We start from the raw sequence: 17,800 nt of genomic DNA, 5'->3' as shown, positions 1-17,800 counted from the left end.
ATGGGTGGGCGGGACTGCCTATATACAGCCACATGCTGCTTAACACAGAATGTATTTTGAGAAATTCATTGTTAGGAGATTTTTTCATTGTGCAAACATCATTAATTACACTTCCTCGCAATATGACACCTAAATTAAAAACTTATGTTTTTAAGCATACTTTATTAATTCCCTGGTTTTCTACATAAACACAATGAAATGTAACTTGATCAACATTTCAAAAGATAAGCCAGAAAGATCCTGGAAGTATAAGCAGGAATCCTGTTAAGAGTGTAAACCTGGAAACCTGCACTCACAATTTGTGTAAGCCAGTGGTTTTCAAACTTTAACACACAGAACTACTAGGAGGACGTGTTAAAACACAAATTGTTGGTTCCTACTCTCAGAGTTTCTCAGTGAGCAACTCAGTAAGGCCCTGTCTCAAAATAAAAAATGGGCTGGGATGCAGCTCAGTGGTTAAGCACCCCTGGGTTCAACCCCTGGTACCACACCCCCAATAGCAAAAAAAATAAGGTGAGACCTAATAAAGATTTTAAAATCTTTAAATGGGAAAGAAGCACAACAAATGCATTCTCTTATGGGGATGCACAGCAAAGTGACAACAGTGTTAACACATGTAAAGAGAGAAACATCAACAGAAGAATAAGGAACTCCAAAAAGCATAGTGCAGGAAAGAAATAGCAGTATTAGTGTGTTCCCAGCATAGTATGTATGGGGGGTATAAGGAATGCAATCACCATGAGTACTCCAGTTCCAGAGAAGTTTACTGCTTTGGGGAAAAAGTGATATATCATGAGGCCTCACCACAGACTGATCAAACCACCAAATATTCATCTGTTTCCTGTTCTAATTCCATGGTGACCAAGGAAATTACTAATTATCAGAAAAGTTAATAGTAAACACAAGAATCCCAGTCACTAGAAAAAGATGCTGATTATATTTTAAGAACTGACTTCTGATTTATACCTAAATTCCATATGAACTAATTTGTCTCATCCATCAAGTATCTGATCATTCTTAAATGTTACTAGGACTATTTATTTTCTGGATTTGAGAAATTAAATGTCTAAACTATGGTGATTCAATCCAAAAGGGGCTCCATAATTCCTATGTGACAAAAACACAGGAATGAATAAAACAAATGCACTTAAATTAAAGCTTGCATCCCTCACACTCCTTACCTTTGCAACAAAGTAATCCCACATACTAAGTTCAGGAGGAATAAATTTTTCTTTGTAAGATGGTCTTTCTGCAGGCACTGGTGGTGGGGTAGCATCTTTTACAGGCCTTCCAGGGACCAGCATTCTCATGTTAAATCTCCTACGGTGTTTATCTATGTCTTCAGAAGGAGCAGGAGGTGCTGAATAAAGATTTTTTTTAAAAATATGCATTTGTTATACATCATTAATTTATAGAGTTAACTTTTCTTTTCAACCCACTCTTGCCATATTTTAGTCAAAATTAAATTACTTATATGTGCACTTCTAAATTGTTCTAGTTACTGTGTCAGTTTTCTAGCAGTCATGGGAAAGTTGGAGATGAATATCTTCCATGGAGTAGCCTATTTGCTATATAGAATAAGGATTAAAGTAATTCTCCATAAAATGAATTAAATAAGTGGTATATTCAATAAGTATTAGAGAGAGTGAATGATTATTTCTGGATACATGGATCAAGAAAGATTCAATGAATACAAAGGATTTAAAGCAGAAACCCCATGGGAAGAAGGGAAAAGAGAACAGGAACAAATGGCCAAAGGAGGTTTGAGTAAAAATATCGTTTGTGCTAGACAGAAATCAGGAGAGGAGTAATTACCATTACAAAGTCTAGACTTGGGCTAGGACTAGCCTCTGGACCTGAAGCTAGGAATTTACAGTCAATTTTCACTAAAGGTTTTTAACCTAGTCCCTAGATGAGGTCTGGTCTGTTTGATCAATTAGAGAGGAAAACGGAAGATGGCATAAGAAGGGCCTGACTGGTATGGTAGGCTGCTAAACCTACAGGGAGAGCTTGATATAAGGAATACATCAAAAAAAAAAAAAAAAATCAGGATTTAGGAACTAATTGGTTATGTGAAAGTTAGAAAGAACAACAAATCCATTTTCTTTTTTAAAATCTTTAGGTGAAACTTATATAGCATAAAATTGACTACTTTTAAGTATACTATTCAGTAGTATCCAATATATTTACAATAGCGCTCAACTACCACATTTATCTAGTTCTAAAGTATGTCACTACCCCAAATGGAAACCCTACACCTACTAAGCAATCACTCAATCCATCAATTTGTTTTCTGTCTCTGTGGATTTTCTATTCTGGATACCTACTCTGGATATTTATTGATGGATAAAATAACCAGAAACAAAAAACAGAAAATTCAGGAAGAGAAATAAGTGATTTGTAGGGATAACCTTTAGATTTAAAGTGGACTACAATTAGGAAGAAAGAGAAATCTACCTATAACAGAAGTAGAAGCAAAGAGAATTGGTGAGATCACTTCCTTTACATTAGCTTACACAGGAACCTATGCATAAGTTAAGGACAGAGTTTGGAATATGAGTCGTTTGAACTCTGTGTCAGTATAATATGACCATTTCCAGGGATGAATTAAGATTATTTCCATGTTTTAGCACCAAGAAAAAAAGTATCTGTGTGTAACTCACTATATCCTACCATCTTAAAAAAGTGGGATGAAAACACAGTTGCCCATAAAGAAAAAATATCTACACATACACATACAAAGAGAAACTGGAATTTAAAAGGCCCTGTGCATGACTCAAATGGCTGCCTTATATAGCACCATGAACTTAATCTAAAGCCACTGGTCAATCTTGAAAAATGCTGAAGATTTATTTAAATCTAAGAACTATACTTTTTCCATAACCTCATTCCTTAACATCATATCCTTACTTACCTTTCTACTATTTATTATCCTCTTCAAACATGCCCTGTTTTATTAACCTCAAAAATGTTTGTTCTATAAAAATAAAATATTCTAACATGGGTTTAGTTATTTATACCAAAAAAAAAAATGACTATACTTTAAACTCACTGATTTTTGAGGTAAATTTTCTTAAAACAAAAAAAATTCTAATTTTGGAATTTACAATGATCGTACATACAGTATCGGTATAAGACTTATCTTACCTGAAATACTTTCTGATTGTCTCCGAGGCTTCACAACAAGTTTCACACCCCCTCCAAAAACAGCAGCCCACATTCGGTTATTTAATGGGTGGGCTGCAAGCCGAAATAATTCGTTGGAAGAATTTGTGGCAAGAGCATGTATCAATAAACTTAAGTAAACAGCAACAACAGCTTCACACAACAAAACATTCAGTTTTGGCTGGTCTTCATCTTGTGCTGAACTCAAAAGACTAATAAGTGAGCTCACACCTGTAAAAGTATAGAATATCACATGAAGTATATCAGCATAAAGCACCAGAAAGAAAAAATATCTAAATTTGGAGTATAGTGAAAATTATATATCTGTATTCTATAAAATAAATAATTCAATAATTTGAACAACAAAATAAATGATAGGAATGAATTATAACCTATACAATAAGAATCTACTAGTCTATAGTGATATAATAAGTGAATTACTAAATACAAAGGGGAAAGGAAAAAAATCTTCCTTACAAAATTTTAAGTAATAAGCAGAAGGATGGCAGAATTAGAAGAGCACAATCTAGTCAACCCACAGTAATATCTGATTTACAAAGGAATCATAACTGGATGCTAAAATATGATATTTTACTCAGCAACTCTTCAAAAGATAATGATTAATTATAAAGGAAAAAATAATAACTTTATAAAGGAGAAACCATGTTACCAAGTGATCAAAGTTAACAGCACAAGTAATGGGAATAACTGACATCACATGCCTCTTGATACTATGCACTCAGAAGGACACATCTTTTTCATGATTCCCCTGATAAAAATACATAATCTGAATCTAATATTAAGAAAAAAATCAAAAAAAGCCCAAATTGAGGGATATTCTAAAAAAGTAACTGGCCAGTACTCTTTGAAAGTGTCAAAGTCATGAAAGACAAAGAAGGACAAAATTCATTCATCATTCAAGGAGACTAAAGAGACATTACAGCTAAATGTTAAATGGAGAAGAAGAAAAAGGAGTGGAAAAACTGGTGGAATTTTAAAAAGATCTATGGAGTAGAGCACGGTACTGAATCAATGTTGAATGTTAAATTTGGTAATTGTTCTGTAGTTATGTAAAAGCATGTCTATTTTCAGAGAAAACACAAAAATATTTAGATACAAAAGGATATACTGTCTGTAACTTAATACCAAATATTTCAGAAAAATAATGCCATTAAGATATACACACACATCTGGAGTGAGTAAATGAGAGACAAGAAATGAACAATAAAGCAAGGATAATAAACTGGTAATATTTGAGAAGTCTGGGTGAAGGTTATACAAAATTCTTTATACTTTTTTTGAAACTTTTTTATAAGTCTGAAATTATTTCAAAATAAGGATTTAAAACAAAATCAACATATTTCTAGAAACTTATGCTTAAATTAATTTTAAATATATGGGGTACTGAAGGGAATAGAGAAGGTTTGAAATAACTGATGTGGAGTGTGGGAGGCCATCCTTGCACGTGATTTGAGTTACCTCCCTGGCTGGGCAAGAGGCACTTAGGCACATCTTGTGTCCAGAGCTTTCCTCACCCTTCTCAGGTCCGAGGGGTTGTCCGTGTGGAGGCATGTCTAGCCACAACCCCAAAGACCCAATTGTCGCCCCTGACCTTGGGATGCTGCCCCCCCTTAATCTTCATTGGATGAGATTTTCCCCAGAATTTTTTGCTCCCCAATAAAAGTCCACTCCCTGGCGTGTTCTCTCTCTCTCACTAGCCTCTTCAGTAAACCTCGCTACCATAATAGGTGGCTGGAGGCTGGAGCTAGGAGGAGCTATCCTGGAGCCGGTTTAAAGGTAATTAGAGTCTTGTCTCTTTAATTTAAAACTCCCTAGAGATTTCTCACATTTTGAACCTTCATTCATGAAGCCAGTGCTGGTCACGGGCTAAAGTGGAGAATAAGAAAGAGCTAACCAGAAAAAAGAGAAGGAATGACAACATAACATACATAGCACAGAAGGGTCACTCCTGTTCTAGTACATAAATGTACACTCTTTAAAATAATTGTATTTTCTCTGGCGTATCTGAAAGTATGTCTGTGATACTGCTGTAACTCTAATACAGAATTTCTAAGGATAAAGGACTGATATGTTCACTCTTATGAAGGATGTTAAGTCCTTGCTTTTTATGCTGGTCAACACAACTGGGTTTTTGAAACCTTGGGTTTCTGAGTCTTTAGATAATGTTACAGTATCTAAGCATTCCAAATCCATAGTGGAAAACATCATCAAAAAACAAACAAAAAACCATTCACCAAATCTACAAAAAGCAACAATCAGGAAACTAGCTAGTAGGTTTTTTAAAAAAGAACTACTAAGAGACAAGATGGTGGACTAGAAGCACCCAGCACACTCCTGCTTCTCAGTGAGGCTGAACATGTTGAAGTGGGTAGCTGTGGGAGGGTGCTGGAACTCAACAGTAAAGGGACAGAAACCCACAGAAACCCAGAGATTTTTGGCTAACAGAACAGTACTAGAAATAGAATACCCCAGCACTGTTGGCATGGCAGCAAGACCAAGGGAGGATGAGTATCCCCTCAGCTGGGGTACAAGTTAAAGAGAGTTCTAGTGAACTCTACGGGAACAGAATCTGGTATCTTGTAGACATCTAAGATTGGGGATCTGAACAGCTAGTTGGCTTTGGAGGAGTCATCTGAATTCCCCAATGAATAATCACAGAGTTGTAAGCACAGCCATCTTGAGAAAGGCCCTATTGACCAAACTTACCACTCTAGGTGTCAGACATCCCTGCATCGTCCTATCTCCAGGAACCCACAGCTATTCCACAAGCACTGTCTCAGCAACTGACTCTCTAGTTAAAAAGTTGAGGCAAGGGAGACTCTGAAACAAATCCCCTGAGATTCATGCAGAGAAAAGCAGAAGGTGCTTCCCTTTAAAATCAGGGTTCAGGAAACCTGTCATCATTCTCTGGGGAAGTTAACAGTCCTGAGTGATTTGGTTTTGCATGGGAGCCGAATCTGAGAGCACAGAATTTAGGGTGGCAGATCACTCAGAGCCTCTTCTCCCACTCACTCTCCCACCACAACACAGATCTTCACAGCTCCATTGCCTCCCCTCCCCTTAGAGGCATTCACAGACATGGTGGAGTACCAATGTCTGCCCTACCCTTGGAGCATACAGCCCAAAAAGCTATAGAAAAAAATACTGCAAGATCCACATTCCATGCTAGCTCATTCCAGCATGGAAATCAACTAAGAGGAATACCAACCAGCTTCAGCCACAAATCTATCCCACTAGTTACCTGGAAAGCACAACAGAAAGAACCAAGGATAAATAACTTAGCCTTCACTCTGTCCACTGGGTACACAGCCTAAGACCTGAGAGAAGCTCTGATCAGTAGAAGTTGTGATTATCCACCTTTGGTCCCTCATTCAAGCACTCTGGCAAGGAGAAAATTTTCATTTATATGAAGTCTAAAAGTATGAAAAAACAAAATAATATAAATCTCTATATATGTACATACATTTACATATATATATACACATATAGTTTGTTAATTTTCTAAATTTATCTTGTCTCCTTTTTTCCATTTTCTCCTTCTTTTGCTTTCTTTTGTTAGTTTTGTTTTGCTCTTTTATTCCTTTTTCTTTCTTTTTTTTTTTTAAACAAGAAGTTTATTTAAACAACAAGACGATGCTTGACTTGAAGGGAAAACTATCTAGGAATCTTTTTTAAGAGTAATTTACCCCTACTTAAACTTACTGGAATATAAAGATAAAAGCTGAATGAGCATGCCACTAATGGAGAAAGGGGATATTTCCACAGAACCAGTATTTTTCCCCATCCCATCTCCATTTGATGTTAATCAAAACATATCATTGGCCATTTAGTTTAAAGAAAAAAATGCAATATGCTTGTGCACATACACAAGTTACTTTATGTACAATAAAAGAATGGGGAAGGAGAAAATGAAAGAATAAAGAAAACTATACTGTAGTAGTCAGGATGTGGTGGAACCAAATTGCAGTTTTCTAATTGAGAATGTATTTTTGGTCTGTAAGAACAGAGTTCTGGAGTAAAGTGGCAGGTTTCCTTTTTAGTAGACACCTCCTGTCTGCTGCTGGAACACATCAATTGTATCTTCATCCTCCATTTCCAACTGTGCAGATGTGTCTGTTTCATTAATTGGCTGCCTGTCAAATCAGAATCTGATCTGCCTCATTGACAAATCCTGTCGCTCACAATATGCTTTCATTAGTTTACTTAATCTTAAACTGCACCACAGAACCATCCTGCCCCGCCACCTTCAAGTTAATATGATCGCTGTTCTCAGTCTTGACTCCTTCCTTGGGCTTTTCGTCGGCCATGGTGAGCGCCGGAGTCTCCTCAGCTGCCACTTCACAAAAAAGGTACCAGGCCGCACCGAATGAGCCTGATTCTTTTTTCTTTATTTTCTAAGTTCTTCATTTTTTTTTTTTTTTCTGGTACTAGAGATTGAACCCAGGGGTGCTTCACCTAACTGAACTACATTGCAGCATTTTTTAATTTTTTGAGACAGGTTTTCACTAAGTTATTTAGGGCCTCGCTAAATTGCTGAGGCTGGCTTTGAACTTGCAATCCTCCTGCCTCGGTCTCCCAAGTTGCTGGGATTACAGGCATGCACCACCACATTCAGCTTATTTTGAAGTTTTGAAGGTTTTTGTTTTTATTTTACTCTATATTTCCTCCCTTTTCTGTTGTTAAGGCTGTTGTTTTCTTTTAGTCTTTTTTTTTCTTTTAGTGCTGAGGATCAAATCCAGGATCTCATGTGCATTATGTGGGTGTGCTGCCACTGATCCACTGAGCTACACTCAGCCCAGCTTGAACCCTTGAAAATACTTCATCTTGAAGAAAGTATGGGGGGACAAAAGCCCCAGCCAGTGACCCATACTCAAGAGGGATGTGATATCTTGTTCCTGAAGTCACTCCATGGTAACAGCAGAGAGAAAAAATACAACTATTGTGGACATAACACTTTTGAGGGTCTTCAGCATGGGTCACCTTCATACCCTGTCAGATTGCACAGTATAGATAAAACTGGATATGAGCACTACAGAGGCAGAGCTGTGATTCTGGCCCCCACCAAAATATCAGGAAACACCAACAACTGCACCAGGGTATAAACACAGGATAAAAGCTTCAGGACCCTTACAACAATTGGAGCAACCAGTATCAGAATTGCTTTTTAGTAACAGAGCCAGTATCAACAGTTCCCACGGAAACCCCCATCACCTCATAAGGGCTTCCAATCCCATCATAGAAGTAACCAGAGAATAAACTCCACATATTCTGCTGACTACACCATACTTTCCTGAACTAGCAGAGGAATCTCACTTATGAGAAATACAGAGAAAGTGAGTACATATTGTCAAAACCCACTAATCAAAGCCAAAGAAGTCACAGGAAGATAATACTATAAATTTCAATTGGAAATAACCTCAACACTATTCTACAAACTGATACTCCAAGACATAATTAAGACAAAGCCACTTACCAAGAAGGCCCCTACATACAAATGGAAGAGATATACATCCCAATGGATATACAACAAATCTCAACATGGAAATGTAAGAAGATGAAGAACATGGGGTAATATGACATCTCCTAAACTTTATAATTCTATTGTAACATATTCCAAAGGTATCAAAATAAATGAAATGCCTTATAAAGAATTCAAAAGAATGATTTTTTAAAAAGGTCAAAAGAATCCCAAGAGAATACGCATAAACAGTTGAATGAATTAATAAAGTCAATTCAGGATATTAATCAGAAATACAATAAAGTGAGACAGATTATGAAAGAGAACCAAACAAAAATCTTGGAAATGAGAAGCCCAATAAATCAGGAAAAAATGTTCAGTTGAAAGCCTCCACAATAAACTAGATCAAACAGAACAAAGGACATCAAAACTTGAACAAGTCTGACAAAACACTACATTCAGACAGCCATAAAGAAAACATACAAGATCTCTGCAACACCATTAAAAGATCAAACATATGCATAATTGGTATACCTGAATAAGAAGAGTTATAGACTGAAGGCATAAAAAAACCTATTCAATGAAATTATAGCAGAAAACTTCCCAAATCTTGGGGAAGACAGAGACATTCCAGCTATGGCTTATAGCATACCAAATAGACATGCAGAAAAGAACCTCTTCATAACATAATTAAATTGCTGAAAGTACAGGACAAAGGAAGAATATTAAAATCTGCAAGAGAGAGACACCATCACAGTTAAAGGCAAACCCATTAAATTAACAGTAAAATTTGAGCAAAAACTCTATAAACACCAGGACAAAAAAATAAAATAAAATGATGTATTTCAAGTTCTAAAAGAAAAGTAACTACTTGAAGGATTGCTATAGAAAGAAAGAAAATCCTTTAGAAGAGAACTGGAAATAAAGGCCTTCTAAGATAAGCATTAACTAAGGGAATTCATGACTTACTAGACCAACATTACAGAAGATGCATAAGGGAATCCTATACCCAGAAGAGGAAGAATGATAAAATTATTAGAGCACATGAAAAAATAAATCCCACTAAAAGATTAGATACACAAATGAGAATTAGAAAAGAATCAAACATTATCAATACAGTAAACATCAAACTTTTAAGATGAGTACTAAAGGAAGAAACATACTTTTTTTTTAGAAAAAGAAAAATCAACAAAATGTCAGGAATAATCCTGAATGTAAATGGTCTTAATGCTCCAATTAAAAGACACAGACTGGCCGAATGGATTAAAAAACAATACCTAACAATCTGATGCATCTAAGAAAATCACTTCATTTGCAAAGACACACAGACTTAAAGTGAAAGAATGAAAAATGATATTCCAAGCAAATAGAATATCCAAAAGCAAATAGGATTACATCCAACAAAATAGAATTTTAAGACAAAATCAGTTAGAAGAGAAAGGTCAATGTATATTGATGAAGGGAATAATACATCAAGAAGATATTATAATAAGTATAGATGCACCAAATGTTGGAGCACCTAGTTTTATAAAACAAACACTACTAGACATAAAGGGAGAAAGCCCTTACTGCAATAACAGTGGGTGATTTCAACACCCCTCCTGTACCAATAGATAAGTTAAATTATACTACAGATAAGATTGACTTAACAGACATCTATGGAATATACACTCTTTACATCAGCACACAGTACTTTTTCTAAAATAGATCATAAATGAGACTCCAAAGTCTTAACAAATTTTTAAGAGTTAAATAATTTCTTATATCTTATTTGAAGAAGACACTAGAAGGCGGGAAGATTTGGCATATTCATGGATTGGGAGAATTAATATAGTTAAAATAGCCATACTACCCTAAGTGATATACAGAGTAAGTGTAATATTCATCAAAATACCAATGACACACCATAAAACTAGAAAAAACAGTCCTAAAATTCTTAGGGAAGCACAAAAGACCCCAAATAGTCAAAGCAATCATAAGCAAAAGGAGCAATGCTGGAGGCATCACAATACCTGATTTCAAAACACACTACAGGGCCACAGAAACAAACAAAAACAGCATTGTACTGGCATAAAAGCAGAGACCAATGGAAAAGAACAAAGGAACCAGATATAAATCCACATATTTCCAACCAAATGATTGTTGACAAAGGGGCCAAAAACACACACTGGAGAAAGGACAGCCTCTTCAGTAAACAGTGCTGGAAAAATAATATCCACATGTAGAAGACTGAAATTAGACTGTTATCTCTCATCTTACACAAAAATCAACTCAAAATGGATTGAAGATCTTAATATAAGACATGAAATGTTAAGACTAGCAGAGGGAAACACTTCAAGATATTGGCACAGGCAATAATTTCCAGGATAGGACTCCTAATAGGTCAGGAAACAAAAGCCAGAATTGACAAATGGGACTATATCAAATTAAAACAATTCTGTACAGCAAAGGAAACAATGAACAAAATGTAGAGACAACCTACAGAATAGGAAAAAATATTTATTCATCTAACAAAGGATTCATACCCAGAATATATAAAGAACTCAAAAAATTCAACAACATAAATAATCCTATCAAAAAATAGACAAATAATCTGAATAGAAAATTCTCAAGAGAAGTACAAAGGGCTAATATATTTATGAAAAAAATGTTATATATCTTGAGCTATCAGGGAAATGCAAATCAAACTACTGAGATTCAATCTTAGTCTCATTACAATGGCTATTATAAAAAAGATAATATTAAATGCTAATGAGGATGTGGAGAAAGGAAAACCCTTATATACTGTTAATAAGAATGTAAATTAGTATAGCCACTGAGGAAAAATAATAGAGAAGTTTCTCAAAACACTAAAAATAGAACTACCACATGATCTTGCTTTATCACTCCTGGGCATATATCCAAAGGAAATGAGATCAACATACAAAAGAGACATAGCCATGTTTATGTGGCACTGTTTATAATACACAGGATAAGGAACCAGCCTAGGTGCCCCATCAACAGATGAGTAAATGAAGAAAATATGGTATAGCCAGGCATGGTGGTGGTACATGCTCGTATCCCAAAACTCAGCAGGCTGAAGCAAGATTCCAAGTTAAGCCTTGGAGATTTAGCAAGACCTTGTATTAAAATTATAAAATGAAAAGGGCTGGCTGGGCACAGTGACACACACCTGTAATCCCAGCAACTTGGGGGGCTGAGATAGGAAGAACACAAGTTTGAGGCCAGCCTCAACAATTTAACAAGACCCTGTCTCAAAATTTTAAAAAAGGGGTGGGATATAGTTTGATGATAGAGCACCCCTGCCCCTGAATTTAATCCCCAGCACCCCACCCCCAACACACACAGAGAGAAAAAATATGGTGTGTGTATATATACATACAATGTAGTATTTTTTAGACACAGAGAAGGATGAAATCATGTCATCTGCAAGAAAATAAATTGAACTTGAAGACATCATGTTAAGTGAAATAAAGCAGAGAGAAAAACAAGTATTACATGTTTTCTCTCATATCAAAAAATAGATCTGAAAGAAGAGGAACAATTAGGTACTGAGAAGTGGGCTAGGGGAAAAAAGGAAAGAGGGGAGAGAGGATATAATCAATGCATAATATATGGAGTATGGAAATGTCAGTGGAACTCGATTTCTATTATTAACCAAATAATAGACATAAAGAATTAAGATTAAAAAATAAAAAAGGAATTATAAAACAGATTTCAAAAAATAAAAAACAAACAAACAAAAAACACTTAAAATTCTCACCAGGCCACTGAGCAGGAGATGAGTTTGGTGTTGCATGTTCTTCAATGCTTTCTGTCCTCAGTCTTCGACGATCACTTAAAAGAAGTCCTTGATAAGCCATACCTGTAAACTGATTTCCTTCTGTTTGACTGCTAAAACAAATAAGTTCAGTTATTTATCATCCTAAGAGAGGTAATAAGAAATTATACTATATACAAATAATCTGTTTTAGAAGATTAAAAAAAAGCAAAAGTTCTTGAATTCACTGTTCTAATGAGAATTTATTTTAGTTCTTGAAATTAGTTATAAATGTTTATTGATAGCTTTTTAAAACAAAATATCAACTTTACTACATTGGGCAGAGGTCATTTACTCTTTTAAACTCTTTTCCAGAATCCACCTAATATTTTGAAATCTTTTCTATTTGCACTCATTTTGAAGTGTGAGGTAAGCAGACTATTGTTGGGTTTAGATACAGTAGACAGAAAATTTCAGGGTACTAGTTTGTTGGATTTCTTATCTCTGCAAAGTTGTACAAGCTTAACCCTGAATTTAAAAAAATATGAGCTAAACTATGGAGAATCATAATTTTAGAAATATCTAAACCTCAAGCCAAAAGTCACTAAATATTTACTTTCCTCTTCAGAATGGGTCTTTTTGTGAAATTGAATAAATACAAAAGCAGAAACTAAAGTATAACTAAGAACTGGAAAGTACATATTTGAAAACAATGTAATTGAATTCTTTTTTGGTGCCATTTTAACCAGTGACTGATATCAAACAAGTTATCAATGATCATTTAGATGACCATGCCAACTAAACCAATTTTTTTTCCATTTAGCTACATTCCCAGATCTTTGGAATTTGTCTAGACATGCCCTAGAAAGGGTAAAATTAGAGCACAGGTTATTTTGAAAGAGTAACTCCTTATTGAATATCAAATATTCTCACAAATGGCTGCTAAATTTACGAGAAAAAGTCTAAACATATTTTAATATAAATTTCATACTTCTATTATTTTTAAAATTTTCTAAATATACTACATTTAAATCTGGATCATCCTTCCAAGTGATTCAATTTCTTAGAACTTACATGGCTCTACTTATTAACATGTGAAGTATACACTAAATGAAGGCGATATGACATTTAGAAAAATTCAAACCGTTACTTTTACTTGATATCTCTTCCAAAGACTTTCACATCATACATAAATGCATAAATTTTACTTTAATAATTCAACTTTAGAAATGTACTTTTTCACTTTTCAAGGTTTTTAACTAAAAACCAGTTAAAAATAATAAAAGCTAATCCAATACAAAAAGAAATAATTCCTAAGAAAAAAATTTAGTGTAAGTTATTTGACAGTAAGCTTTCATTCTTGAAAACAAAAAGATGGTATTGAAGATCTGTTGTTTCTGGGAGATAACTAAACAAATAATCATTTTATTTCTGATTCTATGTCAGTCATATTTGGGGATTTCTCAGTCCCTGGAAACAGAATCCTAATAAAACTCTGAAATGGTTTAATGTTTTTGCTGTATTAATACTATTTTGGGTGATTTTTTTTTTTTTTTACCTGTAGCTATGACTGTCACATAATGCTTGGTAAATTGATGCAGAAAGTGATGCTGCTAGTGAATGAAGTGTGTGCACCTAAAACCAAAACAGCCACAATTACATTTTATACTAACATTTCTACATAACAGCAATATCTTAAAAATTAGAAAATACTCAGGAAACTAGCAGTATCATAAGGAAGACTAGATCCTATATGATACTACTAACTTTGCTTTTAAACTTCTAAGTCTCACCCATCTTTATATGCATGCCCATAACAAAGCTAACTACTTCAGACACATCTTTATCAAATATTTACTTACTGTGAACCTGCCATCTACCAGGCCCTAAGCAAAGCATCAATGTTGATGTTACTGGGACTTGTCCTAGGCTACCAACAATTAACTTAAATTGTTAATTTAAGTTAAAATTTTCTTTAAAAAGGAAAAACAAGTACAGAATTTTTAAGAACTTTTCTTTAAGCTTGTCTGATAAATTTCTCTTGACAAAAATACTCAATCTTAATAATAATAAAATGCTTATTAAGTGTATCAATCACTGTGAAATGGCTGATTTTGTAGAAAGCAAATAATTCATTTAATATTCATATGAAGTTTAAAAATTCTCTATTTGATATAAAACCACATTTGATATCCCACATTGAATAAACATTTTCAGACTCATAAAATCTTAAAATTTGAAGGGACTTTAGAAATTATTTCAGACTTTTTGAAATCTTTACCCAAATTTCTATGAACTGGAAATGTTTACTTGGTACTTGTATAAATTTTATCACTTTTATACATGTCTAGCTTCACCTAGCAAACAATTAATTCACACTACCAATGAGAAGTCTCTAGAAGGTTGATGTGATCAGTAAAATCTTAGATCCTTCAGAATAATGTACTAGCAGAGATCAAACATGTTGTCAAATAAAAGAAATAAAATAAAAATTGTGGGTATTTGAAATGCACATCCACCACAGGAACTGAAGAGCAGAACACAAATACACTTAAGTTGATACAGTGGAAGTCTAACTCTTCAGATCCTGCCAAGCTCCCTTGTAGTTCTTGCAATGTAACAATTTTCAATTTTCTCAGCACAGGGCATAGGTTTAATTTGGAGTGGTAACTCTGTCAAAATTCTGATTGTCCCTAAGTATTACATAGCCTTCAATAAACACAATCATCAAGGAAACACTAACAGGATACTATCTCTGGAACCATTTTTGATTAATCATGGTTCTCTCCCAGGTATTCCTCAACTTACATTTTTACTGCATTTTGGCATGTAAACAGGAGTCATAAATATTTCTAATTTTAATGACATTTAAGGGAATGTATAATCTAAAAGGATATGAAGTGGCAAGAACACTGTCTTGAAAATTAATTTTACTACCCAAAAAGCATACCTGTCTTAAAGGAAGACAATAACTTTTACAAAAATAAGAAAAATGCTTACTTTAAATTACATTCAATGGATAGTCCAGAATTGATTGGAAATGAAAAGGTAGCACGTAAGAACACTTGAGAATATTTTCTGTCAGTTCAAGTTTGAGGACCTACAAATATAACATATTTACCTTCTCAGTATATACAACATCAAATAAACAAACTTTACATTACCTTCACATCTTCAATATTGGGATGAGGCGGTGTTTTCATCTGAACAATAGTATAAAGTATATCATGGATGTGATTATTTAAGTACAATACAGGATTAGCTATAACTGTTTTTGTTGAAGCAATACTTGCTGAAAGCAGAGGTAGGGTGGTAGGCAATGGTAATGGAGACTGGAGCTGTTTAACTGTAGTTTCCTGGAAGTGAGAGTAAATTTTTATTTTCAAAGTAGTTAAAATGAAGGAGAAAAAAAAATAACAGTTATCTGACAAAATACACTTGAGTAAAAGTAGTATGTTCATTTACTTATTCACTCAATCTACAAAAATTTATTCAGCACCCAGTATTTATCAGGTACTATGCCAGATGAAGAAAATACAAAGATGAGAATTTTGCTCTCAAGTTTTTAAGCATACCAAAACTTTCACTTAAATAAAAAACCATACAGACTACAAATATCTGCCTCTTATGAACAGAGCAGCTAAATATATTTGGATTAATGCAAAAACAGTTTTATAGCCCTAGCTGGAAGGGCCACTGAAATTACTAAAACAAGACTGAAAACAAAAGTATGTCCATACCTGCTGTGATTCTTGCAGCAAAAATTTGAGTTCCATTCTTACTGAGGCTAGACCACCACCTTGGGCCCCATGAAGGCTACAGTAACTAAGAAACACTCTTAGGAGATCTTGGTTTTTCTGCAACCACAACTTTCGTCTTTCTGCATGCTCTCGTTTAGCCTGCAATCTTCGTCTTTCTATTTGGTGTCGCTCATATGAACCAATATCTGGTTTGTCCACCATTTCTTCCCGATCCAGAAGATCACTCTCTACTTTGGAATATGTTTTACTGGAATATTCTTTAATAACTGATTCATGATTGCATATCTCATGCAAGGCAGCAATTTCCTTTTCAAGCCAGTTATAGAGTTGAAATCTGAGCTTCCCTCCATCTACTTCATAACCTGTCGCCAAAGTTCTTAGTTCAGTCATAAGGATCTTTAAACAAGCTCTGAATTTTAGTTGTTCAGCAATCACATCAACTTCAGTATCACCTTCACAATGATCTTCTTCCTGAGGAGTCAATAACATATTAGGCTCTGAGGACTTCTGATCTTCTTGTTCATCTCTTCCTCTGGCATCTGTACTTTTCATTACTAAACCAACGGCATCTTCATCCTCTTCTAAGGCACTATCATGATCTTCTCCCCAAACAAGAGTAAGAGGTTCCTCATCAACTTTAACAATTGGCTGACTCCAGTCAAACTGTGCTGAAGTTGTGTTTGACCAGTCAGTGCCAGAACTCCCATTGCCATTGCTCATAGTTTTTGATTCTGCAGATACATCACCCATCTTTTTAGAAACAAAATCAGGTGGATCTTTTTTAGCAGGTAAGGCAGACATTTTGGTTACTTTTGGAATTTTGGAAAGTACCTCCAGGGCTAGAACAGGGCATCCAACCTTAAAATGAGCATTTGCAGTGGTAAAGAATAATTTTCTCTCTATGAGGTTAATTTTGTCAGCAAAATTTTTCTCAGTTTTGAGACCTAAGGTTGCCAAAGTTCCTTCAGGGGAGGCAAGGTTTCTTCGAAGAAGCAAAGGATGTGTTCGAAGGTAGTTATAAAAACTAAATACCACTGGGTTACAAGATTTGATGATAACTACAGAAACCAAATAGATACATCAAAAGTTAGTATTAATTTGTACTTACACTGCAAAAGAATAAAATACGTCAGCATTTCTTCATAATAAAGGACACATAAATATTGACCTTAGGTAGGTTAAACTCTGTTACATTCATGTAATCATTAAAACCATAAAACTGAAATAAAAAAAAAATTCCCTATATACTATGGAGTGATATCCAGGATATATTAAGTAAAAGAAGATGCAGAAGGAAGACTTATATGTATAAAATTTTAATTGGTTCCCTGAAAAGGGAGAAGGCCACAAGAAAAGAAGCTATATTTCTCTGAAAATACTTTGGGGTTTTATATATTTAATTTCAAAACCATGTCAACATTTTATACAAATTTAAAAGAAAATAAAATTTTAAAAAGTAAATTACAAAAAGCAAATTTATTTATTGTGGTACTAGAACCTGAAACCAGAGACACTATACCACTGAACTATATCTCTACCCTTTTTGTATATATTTGGAGAAAGAGTTTCAATAAGTTGCTGAGACTGGCTTCAAACTTGCAATCCTCCTGCCTCAACCTTCTAAGTCAGTGTGAT

General features: G+C 34.5%; 1 protein-coding gene and 1 pseudogene across 5 annotated transcripts in view; both read right to left on the bottom strand.

Annotated features, from left to right (window-relative positions):
• Positions 1-17,800, bottom strand: part of Dmxl2 (Dmx like 2) — a 159,272-nt gene that overhangs the window by 18,320 nt on the left and 123,152 nt on the right. For 3 of the 5 annotated variants that reach the window (XM_015480657.2, XM_048793030.1, XM_048793029.1), the window contains exons 24-29: positions 16,145-17,223; positions 15,569-15,760; positions 13,963-14,039; positions 12,408-12,538; positions 3,148-3,396; positions 1,182-1,360 (exon numbers count right to left, since the gene is read on the bottom strand). In XM_015480657.2, coding sequence (XP_015336143.1) covers positions 1,182-1,360; positions 3,148-3,396; positions 12,408-12,538; positions 13,963-14,039; positions 15,569-15,760; positions 16,145-17,223 — 1,907 coding nt within the window. The remainder of the gene's footprint in view (positions 1-1,181; positions 1,361-3,147; positions 3,397-12,407; positions 12,539-13,962; positions 14,040-15,568; positions 15,761-16,144; positions 17,224-17,800) is intronic. The other 2 variants (XM_048793028.1, XM_048793031.1) reach the window with 1 other exon arrangement.
• Positions 6,892-7,666, bottom strand: LOC107138098 (annotated as a pseudogene).

The sequence above is a fragment of the Marmota marmota genome, unplaced genomic scaffold, assembly GCF_001458135.2.
Source record: "Marmota marmota marmota unplaced genomic scaffold, marMar, whole genome shotgun sequence".
Lineage (NCBI taxonomy): Eukaryota > Metazoa > Chordata > Mammalia > Rodentia > Sciuridae > Marmota > Marmota marmota.
The sequence above is the reverse complement of the archived record's forward strand: the minus strand, read 5'-3'. Positions and strand labels throughout refer to the sequence as shown.